The 19,488-nt window shown below is 49.0% G+C and overlaps 1 protein-coding gene across 1 annotated transcript in view; it reads right to left on the minus strand.

The window, feature by feature from the left end:
- LOC138296887 (solute carrier family 22 member 7-like) overlaps positions 1–19,488 on the minus strand; it is a 214,846-nt gene that overhangs the window by 103,939 nt on the left and 91,419 nt on the right. The window contains exons 3-4 of the mRNA XM_069236382.1: positions 14,802–14,905; positions 11,957–12,111 (exon numbers count right to left, since the gene is read on the minus strand). Of these exons, the coding sequence (XP_069092483.1) occupies positions 11,957–12,111; positions 14,802–14,905 (259 nt within the window). The remainder of the gene's footprint in view (positions 1–11,956; positions 12,112–14,801; positions 14,906–19,488) is intronic.

Here is a 19,488-nt window from a genome sequence, read left to right on the forward strand (position 1 = left end):
ATCTGGCCCAAGGAACAATGACTAATGAAAAATGTAGGACTGTTCATGAATTTTATCCCTTCTCGGGTTTCCACAAAAGAGCCAAGGGCCAGATGTGCTAACATTGGGAACAGTGATTTCCAAATTGCGATTCTTTTGGAATCGCTGTTTGAAAATCGCAATCCCTAATGTATTGAAGTGTCAAATGTAGTTCAGCACTTCCTGGTGGGTCGTAAATTGACCCACCTAATGAAAATTAATGAGGTAGATGGCCATTTGTGACTCATTAGGAATCACAGCCATAAGTGGGATGGTGTAGTTGCTGTTTAATTGCTTTTTAATGAAGCAGACTGTAGGAGGCTGGCCTGGTTTGTAGTGGTACCAAGGGGTACTTACACTCTGCACCAGGTCCAGTTATCCCTTATTAGTGTAGAAGAGGTGTCTAGCAGCTTAGGCTGATAGAAAAGGGTAGCTTAGCAGAGCAGCTTAGGCTGAACTAGGAGACGTGTAAAGCTCCTACTATACCACTGGTGTAATATGCACAATATCATAAGAAAACACAATACACAGATATACTAAAAATAAAGGTACTTTATTTTTATGACAATATGCCAAAAGTATCTCAGTGAGTACCCTCAGTATGAGGATAGCAAATTTACACAAGATATAGGTACACAATACCAAAATTATGCAGTTATAACAATAGAAAGCAATGCAAGCAATGTACAGTCACAATAGATTGCAATGAGAGCACATAGGTATAGGGGCAACACAAACCATATACTCCAAAAGTGGAATGCGAACCACGAATGGACCCCAAACCTATGTGAGCTTGTAGAGGGTCGCTGGGACTGTAAGAAAACAGTGAGGGTTAGAAAAATAGCCCACCCCAAGATCCTGAAAAGTAGGTGTAAAGTGCACCTAAGTTCCCCAGAGAGCACAGAAGTCGTGATAGGGGAATTTTGCAAGGAAGACCAACACGAGCAATGCAACAATGATGGATTTCCAGACGAGAGTACCTGTGGAACAAGGGGACCAAGTCCAAGACTCACAATTAAGTCGGGAGTGGGCAGATGCCCAGGAAATGCCAGCTGAGGTTGCAAAGAAGCTGCCACTGGATGGTAGAAGCTGTGGATTCTGCAAGAACAAAGAGGACTAGGAACTTCCCCTTTAAAGGATGGATGTCCCATGTCGTGAAGAAGCTTGCAGAGGTGTTCCCACGCAGAAAGACTGCAAACAAGCCTTGCTAGCTGCAAGGGTCACGGTTAGGGTTTTTGGATGCTGCTGTGGCCCAAGAGGGACCACGATGTTGCCAATTGCGTGAGGAGACAGAGGGGGCGCCCAGCAACACAAGGAGCCCTCTCAGAAGCAATCAGCACCCGCAGAAGTGCCGGAACAGGCACTACGAAGAAGAGTGAACCGGAGCTCACCCGAAGTCACAAAAGAAGGTCCCACGACGCCGGAGGACAACTCAGGAGGTTGTGCACTGCAGGTTAGAGTGTCAGGACCCAGGCTTGGCTGTGCACAAAGGAAATCCTGGAAGAGTGCACAGGAGCCGGAGCAGCTGCAAATCGCGCGGTACCCAGCAATGCAGTCTAGCGTGGTGAGGCAAGGACTTACCTCCACCAAACTTGGACTGAAGAGTCACTGGACTGTGGGAGTCACTTGGACAGAGTTGCTGAGTTCCAGGGACCACGCTTGTCGTGCTGAGAGGGGACCCAGAGGACCGGTGATGCAGTCTTTTGGTGCCTGCGTTTGCAGGGGGAGGATTCTGTCGTCCCACGGGAGATTTCTTCGGAGCTTCTAGTGCAGAGAGGAGGCAGACTACCCCCACAGCATGCACCACCAGGAAAACAGTTGAGAAGGCGGCCGGATCAGCGATACAAGGTTGCAGTAGTCGTCTTTGCTACTTTGTGGCGGTTTTGCAGGCTTCCAGAGCAGTCAGCGGTCGATTCCTTGGCAGAAGGTGAAGAGAGAGATGCAGAGGAACTCTGATGAGCTCTTGCATTCGTTATCTAAAGAATTCCCCAAAGCAGAGACCCTAAATAGCCAGAAAAGGAGGTTTGGCTACCTAGGAAGGAGAATAGGCTAGCAACACAGGTAAGAGCCTATCAGAAGGAGTCTCTGACGTCACCTGCTGGCACTGGCCAGATGGTACTTTCCTACACAGACTTATTTTTTTCAAATGCAGCCCATTTCCCTTAAAAGAAACAGGACTGCATTTAAAAAAAAAAGTTTCTTTATTTTGTCTTTTTGTTTGTTTAAGAAGAAGCAGTGGTCCAGTGGACCACTGCCTCCTCTTAAAGAAAATATTTTTCATTCACAAAGGGAAAGAGGTCCATAGGGAACCCTTTCCCATTTGCAAAAGGGTTACCAATACATGTTTGTAGTCAGATGGATATTGTTTTATGACTGGTATTCGGTCACAAAACATTAATACATACATGCCATACCAATTTCCTATTTCAAAAGGATGCCCTGAACACGTCCCTTCTTTTCAGTTCGACTTTGATAGCAACTGTAGTTCCCAGTAGGTGGCTTGTGTCATAACTCGGTTAGCAGGTGCTGTGATTGTAGTAGGTGTTTTCAGCAATCAGTGTGCATTATTATCAATTATGGTTATTGCAACTTGATTGGTTTCTTAATTAAGGGCTTGCCCTCGAATATGAGAGATATAGCGGGCGAGAGAGAGAGAGGGAGAAAGGGACAGAGAGAGAGAGAGAGAGAGAGAGAGAGAGAGGGAGGCCACTTATTAAATAGGAAAGAAAGGGAGAGAAACCACCCTTCAGGACAAAGCAGATGGAACACATTCTGCAGCCATAGACATGGACAGCCAAGATCAAGACTGTCATATAGTCAGGGTAACAGTTTGATTTGCAGTAATTGGCAGAAGTACAGTTTATGTTAATAAAGTTAGAGAAGGCCAGGGGCTGCTTGAAATCTGAATTGAAACAGCAAATATTTCAATCATGCGAATCATAGCAGCTGGCAAACCCCAGAAACCATTAACAGAACTTTGCAGAGATGTCATGTCATGTTATGGTAATTTGTGTAATGAACAGCTCACCCAGGAGGATATCCTGGCTCTGAAGCAGAGGCTGTATGGGCTGAGCCAAGGTCAGGCCTAGGTGAAGAGCCAGGTATTCAGTTTCTTGCAGAATTCAAGAACTGAGGATGAGGCTCTGATGTGGCGAGGCAAGCTGTTCCAGGCTTCAAGAGTGCAGTAGGAGAAGGCACTACCGCTGGATCTGATTCTGAGTATGTGGAGGGTGTGTGCGAGTAGGAGTCTGGCTGAGTGGAGGTGTCTGATGGGTTTATGAAAGTTTATGCAGTTATTGACGTATTGGGATCGCTGTTGTGTAAAGCTTTGCTTGTGAGAGTGAGAAGTTTGAAGAGTGCTCATTTATAGATTGAGAGTCAGTGGGGCTCTTTGAAGTGTGGGGTGATGTGAGTACAGCATGGGAGGTTTAGGGTGAGCCTGGACCTTGAGTTTTGTATGGTCTGGAGTCTGCAGTTCAGTTGAGCGTTGATTCTAGAACAGAGAGTTTTGTCCATTGAATCCAGTTTATGGCTTTACCCTCCGGTTGTGGCACACAAACACAATGGTGACATACTTTTGTGTGTGGATTTGATGAGCCTGAGTAAAGAAATATGGGTAGACTTTCATCCCCTACCCAAGATTAGTGATCTCTAGGAGGCACTCAGAGGCGCTAAATGGTTCTCAAAAATAGATTTGGCCTATGTGTATCACCAAGTTGTGTTGGAGGATACGTCCTGCCATTACACAGCATTCAACTCACTTTTTGATACCTTCCAAATTTGTAGAATTCTATTTGGATTGACATCTGCAGCCTCGGTGTTCCAGCACATGATGCACCAACTTTTAGGTAAAGTCAAGGGAGTCTTATCAATTCAAGACAACGTTTAGATTTTTGCTAAGAATTTGAAAGATCACGAAAATACCCTTAGATCTGTGCTCCACATTTATGAGACTAATGGGGTGGTAGTAAAGAAAGAGAAATGCGAGTTCTGGAAAAGAGGCATTGAATTTCCATAACATTGTATTTCAAGTGAGGGCATTTCTCCTAGACCAGGATTTGTTAAGGCAGTGGTAGAATGTCCCAGCCCTAAGAACAAGGAGGAGCTACGTTCCTTTATTGGAATGTGTAAACTGTATGCCAGGTTTATGCCACAATATGCCACTAGAATGAAACTCTTTTAAATATATGTTAAAAACTATGGTTCCATTCATGTGGGATATTGCATGTCAAGACTTGTTTGAGCGACTTAAGATGGAGATGTGGTGTGATTTTTGGGAGACATCTAATGAGGAAGGGATTCCCTGAGCCCATCATCATTACTACTAATGGAGTTCAATTTATGAACCATGAAATACAAACATTTCCGGTCTCTGTGGAAAGAATGAATAGGGTGGCGGGTGCATGTGTGAAGTGGGCAAAGAGCAATAATTATGATGCTGAGGGAGCCATAAAGTAAATTATTTGGTTTTATCACACTAGACCACATTCACTTACCAAGGTGTCTCCTTTTGAGCTTCTAAGGAGATGCCGTTCAACCTCAATACTTTACCCTGCATGGTTGGCCAAAGCTGTACAAAGTAATGTCATATGTAAGCTGGATCAGGCATCCATTCTTAGAAGGGTGGTGGAAGCACAGAATAAAACAAACGACTGGGAGACAGGATACACATTAAATATCAAATGTTTGTGAAGAAAGGGGGTGCCAGCTATGGCGAACCTGTTATAGTGAAGAAAGTGTGTATAAATGCTGTTATGTTGGAAGGTGGTCATTGGTGGAATGTTGGGAAAGTTGCAAAGGTTCGAGAGGAGGGCTTGATTATTGAGTGAATTCAATGATAAAGAAAGTTTGCTATCTAGTCACAGGATAAAAGAAAACTACACATCAGATGATGTAAAAGTCAATCAACATGCTTTAAGGAAGTCCACTAGTGAAAGACGTGTATAATGGAAGCTCAGAGGGGATTACCTGCAATGGTTGGCACATGTATTTAATCCAAATGTTCATGTATGCATATTTGAAGGAACATAGGTGGTCATTACAACCCTGGCGGTCGGTGTTAAAGCGGCGGTAAGACCGCCAACAGGCCGGCGGTAAAGATTTTGCAATTGCGACCGTGGCGGAAAACGTCAACAAAGACAGCCACTTTAACACTCCGACCACCACGGCGGTACAAACAAACAGCGCGTCAGTCACCTCCAACAGACAGGCGGAGGACAAAGTACTGCCCACAGTATCACAACCTACCAATCCGCCACCTTTTCCGGGGCAGATTCACCGCTGATAAACACACGGCGGAAACAGGATTCCGAAGGGAAAACGCTCACCTCTACACACCCCACGAGGAACTAGGACACTATGGATCCGGAACTCCAAATTCTCCCTGCGATAGTCTTCCTGCTCCTCTACCAGGAGCACGAACGCCGGTGGCAAAGACCACGGTGAGTACTGCACCTACGACACAGGGGAGGGGGGAGGGAAAAAACAGGGACACACCACACACACGCAACACGCAACACCCCTACCCCCACCCTCACCCACGACAACACACACACTAATACATAGTGATACATCACAGTTACACCCCCCAACCCTCCCGGAAGAATGCAAAGACAAAAGAAAATGAGTGTAACCATTGTAATATATTAAAATCAAGTAGGCAAAAATAAATATATACACCATTAACAAAATATACACCAAGCATAGTAGTCCAGGTAGTGCTCCAATTAAGTCCGTGGAACACTGGGCCCACACGGTATGGGCGAGGCCCACACAAGATCCCCGACCATGACGGAGAGAACACTACAGGGGCATCAGAGAGCAACAAAACAGGCACCTCAGGGGGACGGAAGGGGGGGGCACCTCAGCCGGTTGAGTGCACGACACCAAATCCACGTCCTGGAGAGTGCAAAGCCACAGTCTCTCAAGTCTCTACAGCGGGGCTTCTGCTGGCCGTCCTCTCTAGCCCAGCGGGGCTTGTGCTGGTGGTCCTCTCTAGCCCAGAGGGGCTTGTGCTGGCGGTCCTCTCTGTCCCAGCGGGGCTTGTGCTGGCGGTCCTCTCTAGCCCAGCGGGGCTTGTGCTGGCGGTCCTCTCTAGACCAGCGGGGCTTGTGCTGGCGGTCCTCTCTGTCCCAGCGGGGATGATGGCTGTGGCCTCCTGGGCAGCGGGGATGATGGCGGTCTTCTCCGCCGTGCTGTTCTTCCCAGACTTGCTGAGTTTCTTGTGCCCCTTTCCCACCTTGGAAGGTGTCGCAGCTGACTCCACACTCCCATCTGTACCCCTGGGAGCAGCTTTGGTGGATGGAGTCTTCCCCCTCTCCCGCCGGGCACTGGCCAACTTCTGATGCTTGACAGGTGGGGGACTGTCTATGCTGTCGCTCCGTGCCACACTGGCTGCCCTGGTGGCCGGTGCACTCCAGATTCCGGTGACTACAGGCACCACTGGTCCCCGAGATGTTGTGGCTGAGGTGCTAGTTCGGGACCTAGGAGACAGACGGGGGAGGGAGGTGTGGGAAAGAGGTCAAGGTTGGACAGGAAAAGTTTTTTGGAGACACTGGGACGGGTAGCTGGAGGGGGTTTGGGAGTGGAGGAAGAGGTTGTGGTTGTAGGAGGTGTTCGTTTGCTGACTTTGGGTGAAGTTGCATGCGCTGGAGGCTGTCGTGAGGTGGATGGCTGTTGGGTGGGTGTGTGCCTGCGTTTGTGTATCTTGAGAGGGGGTGTCACAGACACTGGGAGAGGACACAGGGGACGTGTGAATGGTAGTGGGGGTGGTGACTGCACTTGAGCGGGGTGGGGTGGTAGTAGTGGCTGTAGAGGTAGTGCATGCAGGTGTGAGTGGAGACGAGACTCAGAGGGAGGAGGGTGACGAGGAGGAGGGGGACACAGTGGAGGCAGTGGGTGTTGGTGTGTCTGCATGTGTGTGATGCTTGCGTGAGTGCCTGTGGGATGTGTGGTGCTTATGTTTGCCTGAGCTTCCCTTGTGTGTTGACATGTGTGCATGCTGGTCTAGAGGTGTGCTTGGGATAGGCTGGGGTACAGGGGATTGGGTCTGGGTGGAGGAAGTTGGAGGGGGGAGGCTAGACACAGGGACAATGGCTGCCATCAGTGCTGAGGCCAGAGTCTGAAAAGCTCGCTGAAGGGCCACCTGACCAGAATGAATGCCCTCCAGGAATGCATTTGTTTGTTGCAACTGCCTTTCTACACCCTGGATGGCATTCAAAATGGCAGACTGCCCAACAGTGAGGGACCTGAGGAGCTCAATGGCCTCCTCACTCAGGGCAGCAGGGGTGACTGGGACAGGGCCTGAGGTGCCTGGGGTGAAGGTGATGCCCACCCTCCCGGGTGAGCCGGCACGGGGCAAAGGCTGAGGGGCTGCTGGGAGGGCGGTGCTGGTAGGGGGGGTGGCGTCTGTACCTGTAGATGGGGGGGGGGCACAGATGTTGCCACCACCACAAGGGAGCTCCCATCAGAGGACGAGTCTGTGTCACTGGTCTCAGCTCCTGTCCCCGCCGTGGAGCTCCCCTCACCCTCCGTCCCACTGGTGAAGTCCGATTCCGTAGTGTGGCCCTCCATGGCCATGTGGGATGCAGCCCCCTCGTGCTCTGGTGCCACTGCTCCTCCGCCTGATGATGCTAATGCACACAAGAACAAGGAGACCACAAAAAGGGGGGGGACGACAGAAGAAAGACATGTTGAGTGCATGCATTACCGCTACCATTGGCGGACACGACAGACACACAAGCCCCCTGCACTACGCCGCGCTCTTGGGCTCCACTGTTCAATTCCTGGGAAATGGCCTACTAGGCTATAGACGACATCTGCACACATGGATGACACAGGGGCATGACTAGGTGTACTTGGCACTCTACAGAGGTGCGGTGGGGTGCCACATGGCCTGCCTTGCCTACGGAACTCGCCCTGGCCTAGGGAAACCCACAGCCCACTTCCCCCACCCAGACCCCTCCACTGCGCGCAAAATCAGCAGAATGAGATTGTACTCACCCCCTTGTGGCTGCTGGGATGCCCTCAAGTGCCCATCCAACTCCGGGTATGCCACCGCCAGGACCCTGAACATCAGGGGGGGCATGGTGCGACGGGCACCCCTCCCACGTTGGGAGGCCATCCCCAGCCGAGCCTCCGCTGTCTTCTTGCTCCAGCGGCGAATGTCCTCCCATCTTTTCCGGCAGTGGGTGCTCCGTCTGTGGTAGACCCCCAGGGTCCAGACGTCCTTGGCGATGGCACGCCAAATATATGTTTTCTGGTGGGCGCTGACCTACATGATTTGTACAGGGGGAAGAGAAACTTATTACCAACTGCACCGTCACAGTCATTGGCCCACATCCCTACCCTTGCCATGTGGCACATGCACTCACCGTCGTTTCATGCACGCCGCACTCTTCCCCCTTCCTTCTTACATCCACACCTCTCCACACAGGCATAGCCCATACAGCATGCTCCCAGTGTACTTACCTGTTTGTCTGGAGGACCGTAGAGTAGCGTGTATTGGGGGAGGACCCCATCCACGAGTTTCTCCAACTCCTCCGATGTGAAGGCAGGGGCCCTTTCCCCAGACACTCGAGCCATTGTCTCTTCCGGACCGAGGTCACAGCAGCACTTGCAGTGTAGGTCCTCTCCTGTCGAAGATCAGGTATCGAGCGATTGAAGTGATAGAAAATGGCGGTCACGTCCGCGGCAGTGTGTATCGTCATCGCCAGCGTACATCGTCATTGGCTCCTGGGACCCATAGGGTCCAATGTTAACCAATGCAGCATTGCGCCGCGATCTTCGTCTGCCTACCGCGACGGTGTACAACGCCAGCGCAGTTACCTCACATCCCATTGTCCCACTTTACAGGTCAGGCAGCCGCCATTTCAGGGGCCCACATGGCTTCATTTTCACCTGCGTCACACATACCTAGGCCTAGACTCAACACACATACAGGCCACTTTTTTTATTATGATTGGTGTTCTGTGAAAGCTGTGGGTACGTACCTCTGAGTTGTTTGACTCTGTGCTCGCTGTTGTCCTTCATAGGCACCGTCCGCTGGGACATGTGAGGAGATGGCGGCATCGTCCGGTGTACCGACCGTTGGCTGACCTGTCGACAATGGAGGAAAGACATGTGATCATCACATACAGGCTTGACCGTGCCACAATCCAGGAACTGTGTACCCAGTTGGAGCCAGACCTGATGTCAGCTATCCGCCATCCCACAGGAATCCCCCCTCAAGTGCAGGTGCTGTCAGTGCTCCATTTCCTTACAAGTGGGTCATTTCAAACAACAGTGGCCATAGCATCAGGGATGTCCCAGCCTCTGTTTTCCAACGTGTTTTCCAGAGTGTTGTCTGCCCTGCTGAAACACATGCGGAGCTACATTGTTTTCCCTCAGGTAGAGGATTTGCCTACAGTGAAAGGTGATTTCTATGCCCTGGGACATATCCCCAACACCATAGGTGCCATTGATGGGAGACATGTGGCTTTGGTACCCCCCTACAGGAGTGAACAGGTGTACAGAAGCCGGAAGAGTTATCATTCGATGAATGTACAGTTGGTATGTTTGGCAGACCAGTACATCTCCCATGTGAATGCCAAGTTCCCTGGCTCAGTGCATGACGCCTACATCCTGCAGAATAGCAGCATCCCTTATGTGATGGGTCAACTCCAGAGGCACCGTGTGTGGCTATTAGGTGAGCACCTGGAAGCTAGTCAGTGGGAATGGTTGTCTGGGGATATCCCTCCAGGTTAGTGTGTGTCTAACAGTTGTCCCTCGCCATTTGCAGGTGACTCTGGTTACCCCAACGTGTCATGGCTACTGACCCCAGTGAGGAATCCCAGGACAAGGGCAGAGGAATGCTGCAATGAGGCCCATGGGCTAACTAGGAGGGTGATCGAGCGGACCTTCGGCCTCCTGAAGGCCAGGTTCAGGTGCCTCCATATGACAGGTGGATCCCTATTCTACTCGCCAAAGAAGGTGTGCCAGATCATCGTGGCCTGCTGTATGCTTCACAAGTTGGCTTTGCAACGACAGGTGCCTTTTCTGCAGGAGGTTGGTCCAGATGGCGGTGTTGTTGCAGCTGTGGAGCCTGTGGACAGTGAAGACGAGGAAGCAGAAGAAGAAGACATGGACAACAGGGACTCAGTGATCCAGCAATATTTCCAGTGAAACACAGGTAAGAATACAGACCTGCCTACTACATGTGCTTAAACACTACTACCTCTCTACTGTCTGTCTTTTTCACCCAGTGTATGGTCACTGAGTTGTCACTTTCCCTTACGATTTCACAGATGTGGGTCCCAAAGTGTGACATCTGCATTGATTCCTCATGGACTACAGCTGTGTGACATAGGTATGTTGACATTACAAATGAAAGAGCTTTTTGCCACAGTAATTGCTAATACAGTATTCCGAAATCACAGACTGACTCCAGATTGTTTTGTGCTTTAAGGGTGTTTATTTTAGTGCTCAATATTGGAGGGGGTAGCAAAATGGTGAGGGGTGATGGCGGAGGAATGTCCATGGCAGAGTCCAGTCTATTAGTCTCACAGGTGCATTGCCAAAATGGGCATAGGAAGTGGAGCTGGGGCAGTTTAAGGATGGACAGGGTGACAAAGTGGGACAGTAGGATGACAATCAGGGTGGTCTCATTTCTTGGCGGGGGTCTTGGCATCGTTCTCTGTCTTTGTCCTGGATCTCAGGGACCGTTTGCGAGGTGGTTCTCCCTCTGCAGGGGGTGGGGTGCTGGTGTGGTGTTCATGTGGCAGTGCTTCCTGTCCACTAGCCCCGGCGGAGGTGGTGGGCAGTTCATCGTCCAGGCTAGTTTCAGGGGCCCCTTGAGGTGCCACAGTGTCCCTCCTGTGGTTGAGTACTTCCTTCAGCACCCCTACAATGGTGCCCAGGGTGGAATTGATGGTTCTGATTTCCTCCCTGAAGCCCAAATACTGTTCCTCCTACAGGCACTTGATCTCCTGTAACTTGGCCAGTACCGTTGCCATAAACATCACTGGTCTTTGCTCTTTGTTGAAGGAAAGAATTTTCTTTGCTATCTCCTCACTCACTAAAATCTCAGTATTTCCTGCCAGATTGGTAAACTCCTTAAATACATTATTGACATTGGAAAGTAAAACATCTGCTAGTGTACTGCATAATGACTGATCTGGAATCGTGGAGTCCTTAATGCTGCACTTGGATAGAGATTTAACTGTATTAAAAAGCTCTCTAGATGAGTTTTTCAGTAAAACAAGTAGCTTTGCCTACCTTTATTTTCCTTTTATAATCTTTGATCATGGTTTTATATTTCATGTTCTCGTCAGAGCCACAGTTCACTCTCCACAGATGTTCCTGACACCTACATTTCTTTCTATACGTCCCGAGGTCTTGAGAATACCATGGTGCAGATGGTGAAACTCTGTAATTGATGTTGGGTTTTGAGGGACCAAATGGTGTGATCACCATGTCCATCCAGACAGTAAATAGTAGTTGCTGCGAGATCTACATCAGTCTCGAGCACAGGCTGAGATTTCAGGTATACATCTTTTAATCCAGAGCAGTCTAGTTCATTCCACTGGTGATATTTTAATGTTGCTGGTGCTTTTTGGGCTAGAAATAGTATTGATGGAATTCTTAATTTGAAAATGATAGCCCTATGATCAGTCCAAGCCTAAGAGATAAACTTCTCAACTGACAAATTCAGCTCATTGGCAAAAATACCATCAAGTGTGAATCCTGCTTCATGCGTGGCTGATTTATCCAATTGTATCATATCAAAATTCTTCAGGGTGTCAGCCAGCATTTTATGTCCTTATCCTTTAGTTGCTCCAAATAAAAATTAAAGTCACCCATATCTTGACTTACAACCCTGGGACACTGAGGGCTGAGTTGGAGTAATGCAATTACATGTAATTGATGAAAAGACACTGCTGACAGTCGAAGCCTTACTTACATAATGCCGTTGTGACGACGGGAACTGCCGAGAGAGACATCCCAGAAAGAGACCGGAAGACTGCAAACATGGGATAATTGACAGATGCTGCGGCGGTCACCTCGAACACCAGTGTGAGCACAGAGCACACCAGGAGCATTGTGCGCCGGCCATACCTGGGAGGAAACACATGATAACACGGATCACACACAGCTGGTACTGATGCAGTGGCGTAACAAATGCCCCGCCCCCCCTCCAGGGAGGGGGAGAGCTAAGCTACAGGGGGGCCCCTCAGCACAGAATCCTGGACAGAGAGCTGCTGAGTGAGTCAGGAGATGGGGCCCTTCCAGGTACTGTGTAGGGGACACCCTCAAGTTTTGTTACGCTAATGTGTTGAAGTGTACCTGTTACATACACAGGGCCCGATTCACAAAGGTAAACTTAGACCAAAAGTCTAAGGGGGTTATTACAACTTTGGAGGAGGTGTTAATCCGTCCAAAAGTGACGGTAAAGTGACGGATATACCACCAGCCGTATTACGAGTCCATTATGGGGGTCATTCCTACCCTGGCGGTCGGAGGAAGCATCGCCAACAGGCTGGCTGTGCTTCAGGGGCCATTCTGACCGCGGCGGTAAAGCCACGGTCAGAAAAGGGAAACCGGCGGTTTCCCGGCGGTTTTCCCCTGCCCCAGGGAATCCTCCACGGCGGCGCTGCAAGCAGCGCCGCCATGGGGATTCCGACCCCCTTCAGGAAACAGGATGGCGGGAACGGGTGTCGTGGGGCCCCTGGGGGCCCCTGCAGTGCCCATGCCACTGGCATGGGCACTGCAGGGGCCCCCTAACAGGGCCCCATTGAGATTTTCAGTGTCTGCAAAGCAGACACTGAAAATCGCGACGGGTGCAACTGCACCCGTCGCACACCAGCAACTCCGCCGGCTCCATTACAAAGCCAACAGGTCTCCCCTCTTCGACCTATTGACTTGGTGAAAGAAAAGAATGAAAAAAAGAGTGCGATGACATGTATGTGCACGTGTGTGTACCTTCATGGCTGATTCGTAGCCCAATGTGATAACGTATGCGGTGCATGTTTCATCACACACATATGCCACCATACAGTGAGAAGCAGCTGCCATTTTGCTTATCTCCTTATTACCAAGATGGCGGTCTCCACCAGGAGTTATACATAAAAAGTAATAATTTAAACATGTGCAAAAGGATTTTAAAAAAACACAGCAATCTATCAGCAAATAGAGCCCTCCAAAGTCCTGAAAAAGAATCATTTTTTTCAAAGAGTGCTACAGGAGAGCATGGGGAACAAAAGAGGGGTGGGTAGGGCAAGGAGAAGCCAGCGTGAGGTGAGAGAAATGAGGAGTGGGCAGAGGAGCAAAAGGGGAACTTGAGGGGAGAATTATAAAAATGCTAAATTGGGGGAAGTAAAGGTCTGGCTTGGATGGGGAGCAACAGAGAACACATAGGTGGAGGTATTGGGGAAGTAACACACGAGTGAGAGGGAAGAAAGCACAGACACTGCCATGGAGTGCTGAAAGCAAAAGAAAAAAACATATTTCCAAGAACGTTAGCAGTGCACGGATGCCAGTCATCCAATCAAAAGAGAGGTAAAGAGCTCCAGGGGAGGGACAAACACAGGAAGAGGAAGGAATCATCTAAGAAGCAAGGACATGGCAAGATAGCTATTCAATGGATAAGCAATGAGCAGGTCTAAACCTTACTGTGATTTGTGGTATGGTCCACAACAGGTCTTTCAATAACAGGCAGCTCAAAGCTTTCACAAGTCAATACATTTGGGTACCATAATTTGGATAAACTCTTATTTGCAATATGTTCATGAGATGAAAAAAACATTATCATTCTTCTGATGAAAGCACAAGAGGACCTCAGCACAGTGAACTTGAATGAAAGTAGACATGGCCCCCATTGCTCACCAGAAAAAAACTACAACAAGCCTTGAAACTAAAAGAGAGAATGAAGTTGGACAGCAAAGTGGAACAAAATTAAGATCAGCTATCCCTGGAATGGACTGGCACAAAGAAAATGTTTGGGCAGTGAAACAATATAGGGCAGGGATTTGAAGAACTGCACCACCACATTCACAAACAAACCTGATTTAGATCTCAGCAGAGAGGAATACTCTGTCACGGATATCCCGTCCGCTGTATCATAATCCCATTGTATCCTATGGGGATCGTAATACAGCATATCTGTCACATTTGTGAGGGAGTATTCCCTCTGCCAAGATCTAAATCAAGCCCTAAGTAACGAAATTGAGAAAAAGGAAAAAACAAAATCCAAATTAGGATAAGATCTTGGCAACAATAGCCAAAAAAATGAGAAACACAATTCAATGGAAACAAAGATTAGTGCAACACAACCGAGCACAGAATGAAGAACTGACCCCATTCGTACAACCATAATAATGTAGGATATTAGGTGCTCATTGTCCTTTGGCGCACATGTATTATACAAACATGCGTGCCACTCATAACAAAAGCGAGAGCCCACCTCTTTGTAACGTCCCAAATGTGTGTGTCTTAATTGCACCGGTCCACACTCCAGTCACCCCCATGTGTGGACCTCTCCATTTGTCGATTTAGCATTACTTTAACAGGCCCCAGCTCAGGCTGCATTGGTCTGCATAACAACATCTCCTAAGCTGCTTCACTCAGATTTCATCCACAGAGATACTGTGGATTGTGAGGGAAAGGAGGAAACACGAATGCCTTATAAGGCAGATGCCATGGTGCATCATACTTATCGCACAACAAGTAGAGCATACCCACGACTGCAAGCGTTGAACAAGAAGGAATGAACACATATGAATTACAGCAACAATGAATGCATACTATACCTGTCAGACAGGTAACCATTCAAAATGGCCCCCACCATGACCCCGATGAAGAAGAAGGTGGACGAGGCCTTATTGAGCCACTTCTGTTCACACACCAAGTCCCACTGAAAGAGAGAGGCAGAGTTAGAGTCACTGATCACAGACGATTCCTCTTCTCCAGTTGGTTGGTTCCAAGAGTTCCTCATGCGCATTGCTTTGGTATGGCATGTTGAAAGAAATATGTACATAATATTCAAAATTTATGTTTTTTCCTTTACGAGATCTGTTGATCCAAACGACAGTACAAAAAATAATTATATAAAAATAGATATATGTTAGAAATGGGGTCACTAGTTGGCAGAGGCATACACCCTTGTCCAAGTAGGGACCACAATCCTAGTCAGGGTAAGTCACAACACAATCTAAATTATCCTGTGCCCACCCTCTGGTAGCTCGGCTCTGAGCAGTCAGGCTTAACTTAGAAGGCAATCTGTGAAGTATTTGTGCAATAGATTATACAGTAACAAGCTTTGTGTCTATTTCTGCAGGTGTTGCGCTGAATTTCGACACACAAGAAGTTTCTTGAAGGGATGAAATCTTTGCTGGTCCTGAGACTTCAGAAACAGGAGACAAGCTCAATCGAAGCCCTTGGAGAGCACTTTTGGGGAAGGCAGAGTCCTTCCAACAAAGTCAGAGCCCAGCAGGGCAGCAGTCGTTCTCAACAAAGCAGTCCAGATGAGTCCTGTCGGTAGCCAGGCAGCTCCTCTGACAGAGTGCAGGTGTAGGTCCAGAAGTGTCTAAGCTGGCGGGGTCAGAGACCCAGTTTATATACCTTAAACTGCCTTTGAAGTTGGGGGGACTTCAAATAGTGGTTTTCAAGTGCACAAGTTCCCCTTTCAGCCCAGTCCGGTCTTCCAGGATCCCAGTGGGGGGTTATCAGTCCTTTGTGTGAGGGCAGGCTACTGGCATTTGAAATTTGTCAGGCCCTCCACCCTTCCAGCCCAGAAAGACCCATTCAGTATGCCGATGAATGCAGATGTGACTGAGTGTCCTGCGTTTGTGCTTATCTGTGTGAAATGCACAAGGGGCTGTCAGCCAGCACAGCCCAGATGATGATTGGAGACAGGCTGTAAGGCACAGATGGTTTTAAGTGCAGAGAAATGCTCACTTTCTAAAAGTGACATTTCTAAAATAGTAATATAAACTCCAGCCTCACCAATAAGAAGGATTTTCTATTACCATACTGGCCATACAAAATATGACCTGGTTACCCCTTTCAGATCAGAATCTACCACTCAAAAAGTATATGTGGGCAGTCCTAATGCTAGTCTATGAAAAGAGCAGGCATCACATTAGTGGAAAATGAATTTAGGAATTTTTCACTACCATGATATATAAAACACATATGTACATGTCCTGCTTTTTACCTACATAGCACCCTGTCCAATAAGTTACCTGGGGCCCACTTTAGGTGTGACTTATGTGTAGAAAAAGGGGGGGTTTAAGGCTTGGCAAGTACTTTTAAATGCCAAGTCGAATTTTCAGTAAAACTGCATACACAGACCTTGCAATGGCGGGCCTGAGACATGGTTAAGGGGCTACTTATGTGGGTGGCACAATCAGTGCTGCAGGCCCACTAGTACCATTTAATTTACAGGCCCGGGTACATGTAGTGCACTTTAATAGGGACTTATAAGTAAATCAAATATGCCAGTTGGGGATGAACCAATGTTACCATGTTTAAGGGAGAGAGCATTTGCACTTTAGCACTGGTTAACAGTGGTAAATTTTGCAGAGCCCTAAAACCAGCAAAAACAGTGTCAGAAAAGTAGAGGGAGGCCGGCAAAAAGTGGGGGGATGACCACCCTAAGGCTGTCAGGCCTAACATGTGCCCCCAAGCTGAAAGTGGGTAGAGCTACCCAACCCCCTGGGAGCTCTCATCACTAAGGAGGAAGAATCTGGAGAGACCATCAGCAATGCTGTGGTTAGTCCCCGGGCGATGGTCCACCGTAAAGTCCAACTCCTGTAGGGAGATGGACCACCTCAAGAGGAATTTCACCACTCATCTTCATGAGACATTTGAGGGGCCTGTGATCTGTCTGAACCCAGAAGTGAGTCCCAAACAGTATGGTCTCAGCTTATTCAGTGCCAAGACCACAGCAAATGCTTCTCTTTCAATGGATCTCCACCTCTGTTCCCCTGGTAATCACCACCTACTAATGAAGGCTACTGGTTGGCCTAGGCCCTCCTCATTCAGCTGTGCTAAGACCACCCCTATTCCATGCTCTGAAACGTCTGTCTGCACTATAAACTCCTCGGAGTAATCAGGGGCCCTGAGCATGGGTGCCATGCACATGGCTTCATTGAGAGAATCAAAGGCTTTCTAAAAAGCATCTGTCCAGATCACCAACCTAGGTTGCTTCTTGGAAGTCAGCTCAGTTAACAAATCTGCTGTAGTAACCAGTGAGGATTAGGAAGGCTCTCCCTTCAGTTTGAGTTCTAGGTGGTGGTCAGGCTGTGATTGTCTCAATCTTTACCTGGAGGGGCTGCACCTTGCCACCACCTACCAGGTGTCCCAAGTACACCATGGAACCCTGCTCAATCTGACACTTACTGGTCTTGAGTGTCAGTCCTGCTTGTTGCAGAGCCTGAAGCACCTCCTGGGGGTGAAGCAGGTGTTCCTCCCAGCTGGAACTGTAGATGGCAATGTCATCTAGATAGGCGGTGCAGAACACGTACTTATCAGCCAGTACCCCGTTAACCAACCGTTGGAAGACAGTGGGCATTTTCCAAGCAAAAGGGCATTACCCAGAACTGGTAATGTCCCTCAGGTGTTGAATATGCAGACCTCTTTTTTGCCCCCTCAGTCAAGGCAATCTGCCAGTACCCTGATATCAAATCAATAGTACTGAGAAATTTGGCAGCGCCAAGCCTGTCAATGAGCTCATCAGCTCAGGGGATGGGGTGTGTGTCAGTTTTGGTGAAGGAGTTGAGACCCTGTTAATCCACGCAGAACCGAATTTCTGGTTTGGCACTCGGTGGGGCAGCCTTTGGTACCAGCACCACAGGCTCGACCAGGGACTGATGGAGGTCTCAAGCCCCCCTAGAGCCAGCATCTTGGCAACTTCATCCTTGATGCTGGCCTTCACCCTGTCTGGCAACCTGTAAATGTTGTTCTTTACAGGGGGACTGTCTCCCGTGTCAATGTCATGAACACACAGGTGTGTGAGTCCAGGGGTGAGGGAAAAGAGAGAGGACTTCTGCTCCAATAACTGGTAACAGTCACCTCGCTGGTCCAGGGTCAGGGAGTCAGAGAGATTGACACCCTCCACTGACCCATCACCCTCCTGTGCGGAGAGGAGGCCAGGGAGAGGTTCACTCTCCTCCTCCACACCCTCATCTGTCACCAGGAGCATGCTGATTCAGACCTCTCAAAATGAGGCTTCAGTCTGTTAACATGGAGCACCCTTAGGGGTTTCCGAGGGGACTGAAGGTCCGCTAAGTAAGTGGCCTCCTCCTTTCTCTCCTTGATCTCATATGGACCAGTCCAGCAATCCTGGAGAGCTCTGGGCTCTACTGGTTCCATAACCCACACTTTGTATCCAGGTTGAAACTCCACCAGAGTGGCCTTCTGGTCATACCAGCATTTGATAACCTCTTGACTGGCCTCGAGGTTTCTCTTGGCCTTTTTCCAAAAGTGGTGCATCGGGTTGCAGGGGACCAACATGTAACTGACCACATCCTGGGGGGGGGGGGGTTCCTGGGAGCTTTCTCCCACCCCTCCTTGACAATGCTTAAGGGTCCCCTAACATGGTACCCATAGAGAAGCTCAAAGGGACTGAACATTACTCCTTTCTGGGATTTTCTCTATAAGCAAAGAGAAGGCATGGTAAGAGGATGTTCCGCTTACCCCTCATGGGCTCAGGCACGCCTGTGAACATACCCTTCAAGGTCTTGTTAAATCTCTGTCAACAAGACCATTGGATTGAGGATGATAGGGTGTGGTGAACTTGTAGGTTACACCACACGCATCCTACATGGACTTCATGTATGCAACCATGAAGTTAGTGCCTCTGTCAGACACTAGCTCCTTAGGGAAACCCACACGGGTAAAGATCCCCATCAGAGTTCTGGTCACCACCAGTGCAGTAACCGTCTTCAGAGAGATTGCCTCTGGGTAGTAAGTGGCATGGCCCACCAAAATCAGGATAAAACTGTTCCCTAGGGCAGTTTTGGGGTCCAATGGACCAATGACCTTGATGCCCACCCTTTCAAAGGGGGTGCCAATGACAGGGTGTGGGATTAGGGGAGCTTTTAACTTTTCCCCTATATTCCCACTGGACTGGCAGGTAGGATAGGACCTATAGAACGTATCTGAGGCTGTCCACATTCAGGGCCAATAAAAGTGGGTGAAAAGTCTGGCAAAGGTCTTGTCTTGCCCTAAATGTCCTGCCAGGGGTATGTCATGAGCCAGGCCCAGTAGGAAGGCCCGGTAACACTGGGGGACCACCAGCACACATGCTGCCCAGTGCCCGGAGTCTTAGGCTCACTGTAAAGGAGATCATTCTCCAAGTAGACATGGTGATTTTCAGAGGCTACACCTGCTGATTGGGCTGAGGCCTGTTGCCTCAAGAGTGGGACACTCTTTCTGTGCCTTGCAGAATTCCTCCCTGGTTAGGCCACCCTCAACTTGCCAGCAGGCAAGCTC

This window comes from Pleurodeles waltl, chromosome 5 (assembly GCF_031143425.1).
Source record: "Pleurodeles waltl isolate 20211129_DDA chromosome 5, aPleWal1.hap1.20221129, whole genome shotgun sequence".
NCBI classification, from domain to species: domain Eukaryota; kingdom Metazoa; phylum Chordata; class Amphibia; order Caudata; family Salamandridae; genus Pleurodeles; species Pleurodeles waltl.